Raw genomic sequence first — 14951 nt, forward strand, 5'->3', positions numbered from 1 at the left:
CTTCTTTGAGGTAGGCTTTTATTTGAGATACAGTGGGCAATTACTATTATTTTTCAGTGTTAAAGTTGCAATTAAACACTGTTACAAGGGAGCAATTATTACACCCCGACTTCTTGCATTTAATTTAACTTTATAATCGTGTCCTTATTGGTGAAAATATATCGTTTGTATTAATAATTAGTGCACCTATATTTGTTTCTTGTATCAAAACATGACTGTACCTTAATACAAGATTATGAAGGTATATTTTTTACATTATTGTCCCGTCTTTTTATTACACTCCTGGCACCTAGTACACCTGGCACTCCTGGTCGTTTTTCATATGTCACTGACTGCATAAACTGAACGTGTGTAACGTGTTGTTTATGAACATTTCTCCTTGTAGGTCAATCATTTATGCGTAAAATGTACGCCAGTATGAGCGGAAAGAAGCGGCGCGCCTCCGATTGCGGAAGTGTTTGGGACTCAGGCGCAGCCTGAATGGATCTGTGAGGGATTAGAGTCGCGGTTTGACCGGATCACCGAGAGGCGCTGATTCATTTCGTGGCTTGTCTTCCACCGAGTGTAAGTAAAGCCCGCGTTTAAAAGCTCTAGATTAAGAGAAACTGTAATGTGCTCATGAAGAAGCTCGTTTAAATGCTGGGCAATAGATGGACTCGAGTGAAATGTGTTGTGTAACTACTCTCAGCGCATTTGGAAAGATAGGGAAATATACATGTGTAATGTGTTTTATATCTGTTGGTAATGTCAGATTGAAGATACAGGAAGAGGCGCTTTCTGATTGGTCCAGCGGTGTGTGTTTACATCACGTGATTAACGATTTAACGCTAGTTACATTTAATAGCTCTAATGGATTTCATAAATAACGTTACATGGTTGTTTATTAGTGTTGTATTTATTATTAAATCCATAAATGGATAGCTCATGGTACAAATCCTAGTTCTTATCTAGCTTTCATTCTGTAACTGATGAAACTGTTTATTTGTGGTTAAAACAAGTGCCGAATAATCCTTAAATTGGACAGAGAATCTATACAAAGAGTAAACCAACAATTTAAACATGTATTAAAATCGAACCTGGACCCCCCTCTCCCTCTCTCTGAATAAAAATTAAAATCTGTAATCTGAGGGCATATTACGCATATTACTAATATGTTTGATATATTAACAGTAGGAAATGTACAGAATATCTTCCTGGAACAGGATCTTTACTTAATATCCTTATGATATTATCCTATTAAGTTTGTATTGTGTGAAATGACCTTCTTATAATTTTTGACTTAAAACAAAAAAACAGAACAATGTCTAAAAGCTGATATGTGACAGGGTGTACAGCAAATAAGCTAAAAAAAACAGAGCTAAGTGTTTATAAGCTGTCGACCTGTGTCCTTAACGCTTATTTTTTGGGTCGACAGCTTATAAACACTTCTGGGTTTTAGCTTGTTTGCTGTACACCTTGTCACATATCAGCTTTTAGACATTTTTCTGTTTTATTTTGTTATAAGTCAGAAATGACACTCAGTCAAGGCTCTAGACTAAATTTGTGCCTTGGTTGCACTGGTGCACCTAACTCTTTTATTTAGTTGCACCAAAATGTTCTGGCTTTTCCCTGGAATTTTTCACCATTACGCCACAATTTGAAGGTCACCTTTTTATCACGCTCCATATCAGAGGTATCAAAAGTACTCACATTCATTACTCAGGTAGAGGTATAGATACTTTTAGGTTTAAAAAGACTGCTGTAGAAGTTGATGTATCAACTCAAGCTTTTGACTCAAGTAAAGCTGGTTTTCAAAACTACTTAAAGTGTAAAAGTAAGCCATTAAGGACAAAAGCTTAGGCCGCGCCTCAGTGGCCAATAGTGCACTACCCCACCTCCTCAAAAAATAAATTCTAAAAGCCATAATGACTAAAATTGTTATATTTAAACGTTATTGTTAATAATTTGGGATGCACCAAGCTACCTGTTTCAGCTGCATATATGCCCATTGAAAATAAACACATTTTGGTACAATGCAAATAGATTACAGAACCATATATGTGTACCACTGAGCATTAATGTGTGTTTAATGGAGCGGAAGACATGATGACTACTAGTTCCCTATAAGTAATGTAATGGTGCAAAAAGTGAAACTTCTGCTGCATGAATGAACGAAACACTACAGGTGGATAGGGTAAACATTTTTAAGTTAGATATCACCATAAAACTTTCCAGTTTTTCACTTACATAGAGACAAACATTTTTTATTATTACAAGTTTTCTGAAATGTCATTTTTACATATGCAAAGGAGGCATATATTTAAATGTGTGCTAATTTGCATAATCTAAACTTTTATACCCAAAATAAAATCCACAGACTTGAAAAGACAAAGTGTAGTGAAATTAGCAATTGTGCTTTGTATTGTTGTGTATTTTCTTTGCACTGATCTAAAGGAATACAAGTTAAGGAAGCAAAATAACACAACATCTCAATTGACCACTGCATAAAAAAAACAACAGTGTTTTTGGAAATGTTGGTATCACCAAGACATCTTCAACTTCTGATCCCATCTTGCCCATGACACAAAAGTTGCCTTTGGTCTGGATACAGACATTCAGGTGCAGGACATTCAAAGAAGACATGCTGGGAAGTTTTCATAGAGTATTCACATCTACTAACGGGGCTTGGCGAAGGTCCTGAACTGAGTGACCACACCATTCAGAATGCAGAACTGTTTTTCTGCAAAGTCTAGGGTGTAAAGGATGCTGATAACATCAATTAATTTCGAGCAAGCATGTTTGTCAAGGGCAGGACAATAGAAAGACTAAACAATGCACTGCATCTTGCAAATGCAGAAAGTCCAATAATACTTGTATGAACAAATCATTTTTGGAATATGTGTGATCACAGTATTGTTGCTTGATTTTGTTAAAATTTCAGAACTCCAGCAGCCATTTAAACATTAAAAACTGTCCCTTATTTCAAAACCGTTTTACAAAACGGACTCGGGCTAGTCCAATAAAAAACTTGTAGCCAATCAGCAGCTAAGGGGCGTGTCTACTTATGATGGTGAGAAGAGCGCAGTGCCTGCATAGAGTGCATGTCATTATTCAAAACACAAGACACATATAATAAGACATTAGCTGAGATCTAATATATACTTTTGCTTGAATATGCTTGTGTGTCATGTTCGCTTGTTTGTCCATTTGTGATCATATTGTGGCTCACTTCAGCGATGATAAAGACCCGTTCATTTCCACACCGTATGGAGCATCTAAATCCCCTCCCTGTCTAATTCAAGCGTCAGCTCACAAAATGTGTCCGACAAGTAAGATAATATACTCCTAATATATGTTTGTTTCCTCTTTTTATGATCTATTTAACCCTCATCCAGTCATAATTGCAACGTGTTCGTTAGTTGGACTGTCATGCTCGTGTTCTATCGAGTTGTTCATGAAAACGGTTTGTGTTTTGAGATTGCTATAACTAATCTGCTCATAATTGTGATATGTTAATTAGTGGTGCTTGTTCTAACGAGTTGTCCATGAGAACGGTTAATGTTTTTGTGAAGGATATTCACTTTTTCATTGAATATTTGACCTGGATAATGCTGGATTAGTTACAGATTCCACCTGAGTCGTTGCCTGGGTTACGTATGTGTGGGGCGGAGCTATCAAAATAGGGCCGAGACCCTTTTGGGGGTAGGGGCGGGTTTGTTTTGGTGATTTGAAATAACAACAACGGTTACCAGGAAACACTTACCCCGCCATTAATGTTGTGTTTTCATTGTTCCTATGTTTAAATATTCTGAGAGTGCACAGTTTAGTTCTAATGTTTAATGTTTTAACTACAATAAATGTATTAAAATGTTGGCAGCCATTTAGTTTTTTTTTTTTGTTTATACCAAAACAATGATGTTTACAACTTGTTATACAGCAGAAATTGATTCAGCGCCTAAAATTGTATAGAAACAACACTTGAAGTACTTTTCCTGAAAAATGCTTACTGCATCTTATCCAGGGCTATTTATCTATTTTGGGACTCGACTACAAGTCCTCATACCGCTTTTTCCAGCCTTCTTTTAAATTAACAACACAGCTGCACCGTGCTGTACTGCATGAACAAGCCACGCCAGTTACATCATCATAACTACAATAACCCTCATTTATTTATTTATTTAAAAAAAAAAATTAATTGTTTTATATTCATTGTAAAACTATGGTTATTTTTTGGATATATTCACTGTGTGTGTGTGTTCATAGCACTTAGCTGACATCTTTGAAGGACGCATTGGACAGGATGTGGAATAGTGTGTTTTATTTATAAAATAAAATAAAAATGGGATTTTGAGATTGGGATTGATAATCAAAATAATAGTTAGTTGCAGCTCTAGACGTGATGTTATACCATTAGCTTAAACAATTATGCAAAGCTGCAATAGGTAATTTACAGCATTTTCTTTTGTCCGTGTGTTTATTTTGTTAGATATTTCAGATAAACACATTTTTAACAAACTAAATTTCTCAGGTATAGTCCTTTTGTCTGTATAGTTGATTACAATACTTGTACAGTAAATAAGACAAGGGCTGCTGCTAGCTATTATTTCTTAAAGTATGAATGGGGCCAGACCTTTGAAAACTGACTAACTGGTTTCATACCATAGCCGAGATATGCAGCTGTACCAGTTTTCATCCTATTTGCCTACCGTCCGTTTATTAAGCCACTCCTTACCTCCACGTCAACATTGTTCATTTCCTACATAAAGAATTGCTGTGGCTTCAGTGTATCCTGTCATAGTTTAAAGCTGGTAAGTGTCTGTTGCTTCGGGTCCAGAAAAAAAATGGTCGAGGAGTCTTGGGTAGGACTGCTTTAACACTTTTTGGCCTTTTTGTTATTGATGTAATAATCTGTTTCAGGGTTTTAACAACATTTATGTTTGGAAAAATGATTTGAGTAAATATTCGCTCTTTAGAAACTTAAGAGGAGTCGTGCAGGAGAGATTGAAGTCGCCATCTGTAAATTTCTAACCTTCGCTCCTGTTTGTGTCAAAGAATAAAGTGGGTGATATGACCAAATTATTATTTCATATGAGAAATTATTTCATCTCATTTCTGTTATTAAAAATAAGAAGAAGCAAATTACAAACAATAGGAGAAATGCAATATAACAAGATTATGAATTAGACAAATTAAGTTTTTCAGGTACAATATTTTTATGTAATGTAGTAGAAATGGTACACATTTAAAAATCAATTGTAAAAATAAAATATTCCATGGTCTTTACTGTATTAATTAATTATAAATGTGTTCTTAAAGCTAAAAAAAGTGATTCAGTCAAGAGCAGTATAATATTCTCTGTAACACTTTACAATAAGGTTTATTAGTTAACATGAACTAATAATGAACTCCACTTATAAAGCATTTATTAATCTTTGTTAATGTTAATTTCAACATTTACTAAAACATTATTAAAATCGTATTAACATCACTATCATGAAGAGCTCCATTTTTATTAACTAACATTAACAAAGATTAACTAATGCTGAACAGAGGTGCTGTTCATAGTTAGTTCGTGTTAACTAATGCATTAACTAATGTTAACTAATACAACCTTATTGTAAAGTGTTACCGTATTTCCTCGTAGGTCTGATTCACATAAACGACACAGAGAGCAGCAGGTTTATTAGGCTGCTGTCACTTTAAGACCAAACACACGGATCCATTACACTGATACACATCTGGTTTACACACAACGGTTTACATTTACTTGAAACAACCAGCTCTGAACACTCCACATAATGGGTGTTTTGACATAATTGCATATTGAACGTTCAAGAGGTCACAGAAGACGCCCGATAAGTAAGGTTGTTACTTATCGCAGATTAAAGATTTTTATCGCAGAATAAACCTCAACCCGATCAGGATCCTGACACGAAGCATCCCACTGAAGGGGTTTATTCTGCAATAACAACAGGCGAAACTGACCGATCAGAATCAAGTATTCCACCGCGCTGTGTAATAATCTGCAATAACATCTGGCTCGATGTACGTAATCCCATTTATTACTTGGCAACTCACCACAGGAGTAAATAATTAGTTGGGTTTATACTAGGACCGGGCACTGGGGGGCGATTGACGCTTCAGTTTCTGAGAGGAGTGCTGCAGACTTGAATGGTACATGTATCTTGCCTAGGGCTGTAACGATACACCAAACCCACGATTCGGTTCGTATCACGATTTTTGACCCACGGGACGATACAAACCTCGATATGGGGGGGGACAAAACAGTTTTATTCTGTACAGTATTCTGTAGCCTATTTTTCCGTCAATACCATATATCTGTATGGTCAATAGGCTACTGCCGACGTTTTCTTTGCGGTACCAATAGGCAATATATATTTAACATGAAGTATAGGGCCTCATGTACATCAATACCAACAGAAGCGTCGCGTCAGACACGCTTCTGGTGTGCAAAGAAAGAGAAAACGCCACGCAGCCGCCCCGCGGATGACACGCAACAGAAATTCCACGCTCACACCACGTTGCCAGCCGGTTGGGGAAGCTTCTTGAAACACTAACGGCAAATTGTGTGGGTCTTGTCAACTACACGATTGCCATCCTTGTTCTCCACCGGGTAGCTGAAATGTTGCCATACTGCTGACTTAAAAGTTGGACCTGGACAGGAAGGATAATTCTGGGAGTTGGAAGGGGTGTGTCGTGATTCTGCCTTCTCACATCGCGATACAGGTTCGTGGACCTGCGTATTGCGATTTCGATTTCATATCGCATATCGTTACAGCCCTAATCTTGCCTGACCACTTGTAATCTGTTAACACAGAACGCAGCTAATGCCGAGTTCACACTGCCCAATTTTATCCCCGAATTGGACTCGCCGACAGGTTTTGCGAAATCGCAGACAATTGCCCAAAATCATAGGCAAATCGGGGCTCGTTCATGCGAGTAACAATCACGTGGTGTGAATGAACAAAGACACGATCAGTAGAATCGCCGACGCGTCGCCGACGCCTGTGAGATATTTGACATGCTAAATATCTGGACCTGTCGGAGATTCAAACTCCTGCTGTGTGAAATGTGCAAAACACCTGCCGTAAAAGCCAAATACGTTTTTAAAAACGCTGTTTTTTTTTGTTTTTTGGTTTGTTTTGTTTTTTGATTTGAAGCACCGCGTTAACTGGCTGACCAATGAGATCGGTGCTTTTGTTTATGTGCCTGGAGCTGCTGAAGTTACAGTAAAACACGACTTGGTGGCACTCGAGCACAAAAGAGTCTTGCTCCGGGTCTCTTTGTTGTCTGAACACAAAGAGCTTCATGATATGGAGAGGAACTGCAGATCAAATAGGATTCAATGGTGAGATTCCATTAAATCACATTTGATCTGCAATCAAATCAAAAGCGCCATCTACTGTCAGGAAGTGAATTTTTCATCTCCAGCGATAATCGCTTGGGTATGAACACAAAGAAGCAACTGAATGTCTCTAAAAATGCTGGTGATAAGCGCTCGATAATTGTCCCGATGTGCCCAAGGCTTATTACCCCCTTGGCCACCAATAATAAAAAACCTGCATATCCCAGTCTGAACTGTAGTACTGTAAGGCTTGAAGTGCAAATTAACACCTGAGCACTCTTGTGGGATTGCTACTGTTACAATTAAAAACCATAGGGAAGAAACATGACAATAGAAAATGTGAATAGATAGATGTGTGAATTATCAAGAAGACTCATGGTTGAGGTGGAATTTCAATAAAAGTATCATGTTGACCTAATCATCCTCTGTTCCCTGTGTAGGTGTGGCTGTCCCTCCCTAATGCCTGTTTCTCCAGGCTATGCACGTCTTCATAATGAGCCTATGAACTCTCTGCGCATCTCTGTTGGAGGGCTCCCGATGCTGACTTCCATGACCAACCCCACAGACCCCCGTTTCCGCATCAAATGGAAGGCCATTGTGGTGGTAGCGTCAGCGCTATTCCTCGTCCTCCTCATCTTCATGCAGCTTTTGCCCTTTCACCCCCAACCTAGTGCCAGATATGGCTTAAAGTTAAACCGCCATGAGGTGAGAGCGGAGGACCGCTACAATGACACGTATCCCCTCAGCCCACCAGAGCGCACGGCCCAGGGCACGCGCTACCGTATAGGGGTCATTGCTGACCTGGACACAAACTCTCTCAGTGATAAGAAGCTGACCTGGTTCAGCTACATGCTGAAGGGTCACCTCCTGGTGTCGGAGAGTGGAGATACAGTGACTGTCGAATGGGATCAGGAAAGGGTGGTCTTGGAAAGCCACCTGGCAGAGAAGGGTCGGGGCATGGAGCTCTCCGAATTAGTGGTGTTTAATGGCAAACTGTACAGCGTGGATGACCGTACAGGCGTAGTATATAACATAGAAGGACTTAAGGCAGTGCCCTGGGTTATACTACCAGACGGGGATGGATCGGTTTCAAAAGGTTAGTGTTTCTATAGTACTTACTTTCCAACAAAATGGTGCTGTTATTTTGTCTGGCTATCACCAGACCAAGTTCAGTTTAGGATTGAACATTGGTCTGGGGAGTCTGCTCTGTATTTTCTACTGCACAAGAGGTGTTATCAACTGGCATTATTCAAATGACTTTATACGCAATTGGATAGTCGTTCAACCAATCAGACCACAAGAGGCGTGATCAACGAGTAACAACCCATCGCTTCTCTGTCTGTAATCATGTTAAACCTGGCAAAAGCGCAAGGTGGATAAGCCAGTTTGTGATTGGTTCCGGCAAATGTGTAACAGAAGCAGTAGAAATGGTTTCCAGACTGAGTTGCAGGGCGAAATCAAATCGTTGGCAGATCAGGCTGGGTTTACCCAGTGTAGATGTTCTGGGAGCTCTTTCAGATCCGTCCATGAACCTTAGAGCCTATGTTTAGTTTGCCCCCAAACAAATATAGTGCATTGCTGTGGTCTAAAATAGGTTCACACACACACATTCAAGATAAAAAAACACATTTCTTATAATATGCATTGCAGCATCTCAGTGTCTAAACTGTCTGCCAAGGCTTTGATTGGTCAGACGGCCTAGTCTGTTGTGATTGGTCTACTCTGCTCTGATTTCTGCCAGCCATATCACCCTGTAGCCCAAGAGCTGTCTGGTCAGTACCTGGATAGGAGACAGACTTGGAAAACTAGGAGCTGCTGGTAGAGGTGTTAGTAAAGGCCAGCAGGAGGCGCTCACCCTGTGGTCTGTGTGTGTCCTAACACCCCAGTATAGTGATGGGGACACTATACTGTAACAAGCACATTCCTTCGGATAAGGCATAAAACCGAGGTTGTGACTCTCTGTGGTCATTAAAAATCACAGGATGTTCTTCGTAAAAAAAAAAGAAAAAAAAAAGAAATAGGCATGTAACCACAGCATCCTGGCCAAATTTGCCCATTGGCCCCTGTCCATCATGGCCTCCTAATCTTCCCCCTCTCCAGATTGGCTTCATCACTCTGTCTCCTCTCCACCAATCAGCTGGTGTATGTGGTGGCCATTCTGGCGCAATATGGCTGCCGTCGCATCATCCAGGTTATGCTGCACATTGGTGGTGGTTGAGAAAATTCACCCCTTCCATGTAAAGCGCTTTGAGTACTCAGAAAAGTGGTATCTAAATGTAACATTATTCATCTTATTATAATTGGTTAGATGACTCAGTCTGTTGTGATTGGTCTACCGCTTACAGCACATGTCAGCAACCAAATAGCTATTACCTACCCTGACATGGTCATACTCAATTCTAGCCAGAATATGAGTCTGAGACTTCTCAATTGGGCAGTGATTATGGGGCGTGTTTCAACCAAACCAGGAAAGACCTCAATTGGATAGACCTATAACCAATCAGAGCAACGGAGCGACGCATTGCGTTAGTTGTCAAATGTCAACAGAACTCAACTGCACTTTTGCCAAACGTATAAAGCCCGCCCTGACAATTTGATTGGTCCGAACAGTTTCTGTTCTGGCTTAATTACTCCTCTATGGATCAAGTCCAGAATGAACTGGTCAAACTCGAATGTTGTGGGCGGGGCTGAGTTCGGCTGGCATCCAGGCTAGCCATTACCATATCTGAATTGCAGCTCTTCCTCAGCAGTTGTACACACAGTGATATGATACAATGGTGTTGGTTTTACTATATCACTTCAAGCCTGAGTCCTTGAACTGATATAAAAGTGCACCAAAGTGAATTTCCTTTCGCAGTGCAGAAAAAAGCACCATGTCGACAACACAAATCAAATTTCTAGGGCCTCAGCTGCAACTACAGGGTCAAAAGAAGACGTTGTTTTGCGGCGGCATCCAGTGAAGAATATACTTACTGATGACTAATTTCAGGTTCTTTCTTTTGGGAGACAATAACTTCATTTATTGGGCACTTATATCTTTTAAGCTTTTTAGACCTTTGACATTCACAAACAGCTATATTACACACTGCATGAAAGGTAATATCCAAAACACAGCATAATAGAGGCATTTTAATTATCTGTCTTTAAGCCGTCATGAGCTGACGTTAATGCAATGGTCAGAAACTATTGAAATGTATGTAAAATAATTAATCAAATTCAAAACAATCCATTTGTATGATATCTGATTTCAGTTTGACCTTCTTTGGCTTTCTCTTGCATAGGGTTTAAGGCCGAATGGCTTGCAGTGAAGGACGAGCATCTATATGTGGGGGGTTTGGGGAAGGAGTGGACCACCACCAATGGGGAAGTGCTGAATGACAATCCTGAGTGGGTGAAAGTGGTGGGAATCCACGGAGATGTACAGCACCACAACTGGGTTCCCAAGTACAACCATCTCCGCAGCGCTGCAGGCATCAGTCCGCCAGGTACGTGGCAGCCATTCAATCACTTGTACTGAGAGTAAGCAGTGAATACTTACTGGCATTGTACCCAAAATGACAAAAATTGCAAAGATAATTCCTATTTTTAAATTGGGCGATAGAAATTATAGGCCCATATCAATTCTACCCACTTTTTCTAAAGTAATGGAGAAGAAAGTAGTATACAATAGACAATAGTGGCATCTTGATAAACTAGGTATTCTTGTTCCATCCCAATACGGTTTTCGAAAAAAGAGCACAACCCGTATAGCAATACTCAACCTCATAGAACAAAGTAATGACTGCATTGAAGAGGGAAAATGTGGTGTCAGTATTTTCTTGGACTTATCAAAAGCCTTTGATACCACTGACTTTGATACCTTATTGCACAAATTGCTTTACTATGGTATTAGAGGTTCAGAACTTGAATGGTTCAGAAGTTACTTATACCAGAGGGAACAGTATGTTTATGTCAATTATCATAATTCTACTAGTAAGCCTATAATCTTTGGGGTCCCCCAGGGTTCTATTTTAGGCCCAATGATTTTATAAATTCTTCTAAAATATTTTACAAAATAATTTTTGCTGATGAGACAAATTTGTTTGCATCACACCGGAATCCACTTATTCTACAAGATGTAGTAAATTCAGAGTTAATCAAAGTGGATTCCAGGTTTAAATGTAGCAAAATGTCATTAAATGTCAGCAAAACTCATTTTATTGTATTTAAATCGAGCAAAAAATGTAAAAACATTGATCAATGCCTGATTACAATTCAAATTAATGGGCAGAAGATAAAAAGAGTTTCAATTCCTGGGGATCCTCATTGACGACGCTGAACTTTAAATGTCATATTGACCATCTTGTAAACAAACTGAAACTGTAAACCTTTTCTTCCTCTATCTGCCCTTCTCCCATTGTATAAAACTCTTTTTGAACCACACCTTAATTTCTGTAATGTGATACGGTGCAACACCTTTAAAAGTCATCTTATATTATAAAACTTGAATCATTGCAAAAGAAAGTCATACAGGCTTTGTCTTGGTCAGAGATAAATTCACCCACTCGCCCTTTATTCCACCGTTTTGAGTTATTAAGACTAACTGAGTTAAATGAATATTATAATGTCTCCCTTATGTTTAAAGTTCTTAATAGGCTAAACGTTAGATTGTGTAGTCTTGAACAGTTCCCATCTCCGGCCCCCAGCATAACAAGATATAAGCCTCTAGTATCAGGAAAATGTCCCCAACATGTGCGCTCTACTATGAGTGTTGCCTGTTGGGAGCCGTAGATTTGAAACGGGATTGATGATGGCCTTAAGGTGTTGCCCTCTTTCTCCAACTTTAAAGACAACTAAAAAAAACAGTTCATATTTACCTATATTTAATATAAAATTGCTTTTCATGAGCTACTGGGATGAATGTGTACCATTGTATGTAATGTATGTTTTGGTGCGCTTTTTGTGTACCTTTACTCCATCTGGTTAAAAGTGTGTATATCTTAGTCTGCATCGCTACTTTTTATAAACTATAGGCCCCCTCCTATAAGCTTTTTTTCCTATAAGCTTTTTTATAAGCTTCTTTGGGGGACCCATTTACTCTACCCAATTGATTTTGTACCCCCAACTTGTTATTGTAATGCCTGAAGTGGTATGGAAAATGAACGCAGGAATGAATGAATGAATGAATGAATGAAGGAATGAATGAAAAATATTGTTATGCTTGGCATTTTAAAAGTGACATTGATCTCACAATAATTTTTGTTTTAAGAGCTCTCAGGGCCGGGAATACTTCATTTTCCACATTCCAGTTGAGCACGCAAGTCATATTTTTTCAACCAAGTACCCTAACTGCTTTCACTGCTCTATTGAAGTGATAATGAGCAACAGGCAGTCGCTTTATCCATTTTAATTTGATACAAGCGCAACACCATGTGTACATTAAAGGCTCCTAAGTGAAACTAGCCGAACCAGACCTCCATCTCCGACCATGTTAAAGGAAGTGTTGAGGTAATCTATAGGCTGCCTACATGACTGTTATCATGACCGTAGCAAGCTTTGATGTCACCATGGTCCAGACCTCTGTATTTTTCAAAGGTATATAAATGTTGTAAAATAATTTCATCAGACACGGCATAAGTTAATGAATGTGTTTTGTTGTACGATATAGCAAAACATTTGATTCTGCATTTTGACATTGTGCATGCAATATCTGAAAAGGGTGGCTCTCACATCACTGTGTATCAGACATCGCCACCTTGAGGAGTAAAGGGGAATTGCACTTATTCAGTCGTCCGAGATTTTAAAAAAATTCTTATACTTTTACACACCTTGGGTCGTTAGCTTAGTTAAAAATTACCAGGAAAACAGGCATTCTTTTATGTTTTTTTCTCTCGTCATATTGTTAATAATGAATTGACTGAGGAATACTAAGAAAGCTAATGTCTAACCGTAAAAAATAAAGGTGGAGGGTAGTGAATGGCGTCCCGGGTCACTAAAGACACAAGGTATGCATTAAAGGGTTAAATTTACTTTGAGTAAATGCTTAATTTCCAGTCTTGGCTCATTTCCTCTCTGTGGTCATCTCAGGGTACCTCATACACGAGTCTGCAGCTTGGAGCGACACATTGCAACGCTGGTTCTTCCTGCCACGACGTGCTAGCAGCGAGCGCTACGATGAGACGGCGGATGAGCGGCGGGGCACCAATCTAATGCTCAGCTGCTCCCCGGACTTCCAGGACATTAAAGTGAGAAATGTTGGGCCCCTGAACCCCACACATGGCTTTTCATCCTTCAAGTTTGTCCCCAACACGGATGACCAGATTATTGTTGCCCTGAAGTCTGAGGAGGATGCTGGGAAAATTGCCACTTACATTGTGGCATTCACACTAGACGGCCGAATCTTGCTTCCTGAAACTAAGATTGGGGATGTGAAGTATGAGGGGCTTGAATTCATTTAGTGTCAAATAGATTGTCTGGAGGTAAATACATGCCAAGGACTAGTAAATGCATTTGTCTAGATGATGTACATCTAGATTTGAAATAGTTGAATGACATTCAAATAATGCCAACTAGCCATTGGCAGACATTGCCTAAAATGTGGCTGTGGTTATAAAGACTGAATGAATTAGGACATGTTGACTCTTTAATTGTTTTTGAGAGACTTATCAGAGCCTTCATCGAGAGTGTTTTCTTTCTTTCTCTGTTTTTTCACTTACGACCTTTAGTGGTTTCACTCCAGTACTGTACTTACCGTGTCATGAATGTAACAGAATGAAGTGAAGTGATAGACTATAGTACATGCATAAAATAGTTTACTCCACGCACATTATTGCAGTTGCCATGTGGTCTTGTGAATGTCTTTTTTTAAAAATCATACTTTTTTTTTTTAAACTTTGTTGATTAGTATCTTAAGAAGATTTGCTACCTTTAAAAATAAATCTAAAAAACTGAATCATCATAAAAAAATGAACACTATTTTTTTTCGTTGATCCACCAGAGCTATTTATTTGTATCCCTGAAAAGAACAGGCTGAAGGTTTTTAAGAAATGTATTAGTGCACCTGCGTTTCTTTGATCTAATTGTATGAATCAGTCTCCTTATATGGTTTAACTGTAGGGATTTTGTAAATAAAAAAAGGAAAATAATCACATTCGATTTGATTGCACAAACACTGTGGTTGTAGACATGCAATCAATATTATTAGTCATTCATAATTGTTTTTAACAAAATTACATATTTGTGCTTTTTAAAGAGTCTTGGACTCCTGACTTTGAGCCATTAATCAAGCACCCAGAACTTTTTTTCCCATGTCATTCCCTGACTGAGGTACCCCTGTGGTTAGCTGATGTGATTCAGATACACACAACCTTGAATGATCTGCCTGGGAGACCAGAGAACAGTAGGACCAGAAGTTTCTGAGAGAGCATTGTTTGGTTTTCAAGATAGCAATGCGCTAGCTAGAATACTGTACAAACGAATATTAAACAACGCTAGCATTCCTCATGCGATACCAGGGCCCTGTACCATGAGGGTAGCTGAACAAACTCTGGGTTACAGGATTAGTTTTGGGTTGACAAACCAATCCAATCCGACTTTGTTGATACCATGATAGTGATCATCAGCTTTA

At 39.0% G+C, this 14951-nt stretch overlaps 1 protein-coding gene across 2 annotated transcripts; it reads left to right on the plus strand.

Annotated features, from left to right (window-relative positions):
- Window positions 1–407: 407 nt before the first annotated feature.
- On the plus strand, window positions 408–14472 carry cant1a (calcium activated nucleotidase 1a). 2 transcript variants are annotated; one of them, XM_067424235.1, is made up of 4 exons: window positions 408–564; window positions 7786–8441; window positions 10627–10830; window positions 13412–14472. In XM_067424235.1, exons 2-4 carry the CDS (start codon window positions 7805–7807, stop codon window positions 13780–13782), a joined length of 1212 nt encoding a protein of 403 aa, XP_067280336.1. In that variant the 5' UTR covers window positions 408–564; window positions 7786–7804; the 3' UTR covers window positions 13783–14472. The 2 variants fall into 2 exon arrangements, with proteins under 2 accessions (XP_067280336.1, XP_067280346.1); XM_067424245.1 differs by lacking the exon at window positions 408–564 and adding an exon at window positions 4749–4838.
- Window positions 14473–14951: the final 479 nt, after the last annotated feature.

This window comes from Pseudorasbora parva, chromosome 2 (assembly GCF_024679245.1).
Source record: "Pseudorasbora parva isolate DD20220531a chromosome 2, ASM2467924v1, whole genome shotgun sequence".
In the NCBI taxonomy this organism is placed as follows: Eukaryota; Metazoa; Chordata; class Actinopteri; order Cypriniformes; family Gobionidae; genus Pseudorasbora; species Pseudorasbora parva.

Excerpts from the sequence above, each read along its gene's own strand:
- cant1a (XM_067424235.1), top strand. The coding sequence starts at position 7,805 with ATGCCTGTTTCTCCAGGCTATGCACGTCTTCATAATGAGCCTATGAAC. Across the intron at positions 8,442-10,626 it reads GGATGGATCGGTTTCAAAAG|GGTTTAAGGCCGAATGGCTT; the intron begins GTTAGTGTTTCT and ends TCTCTTGCATAG. Across the intron at positions 10,831-13,411 it reads TGCAGGCATCAGTCCGCCAG|GGTACCTCATACACGAGTCT; the intron begins GTACGTGGCAGC and ends TGGTCATCTCAG.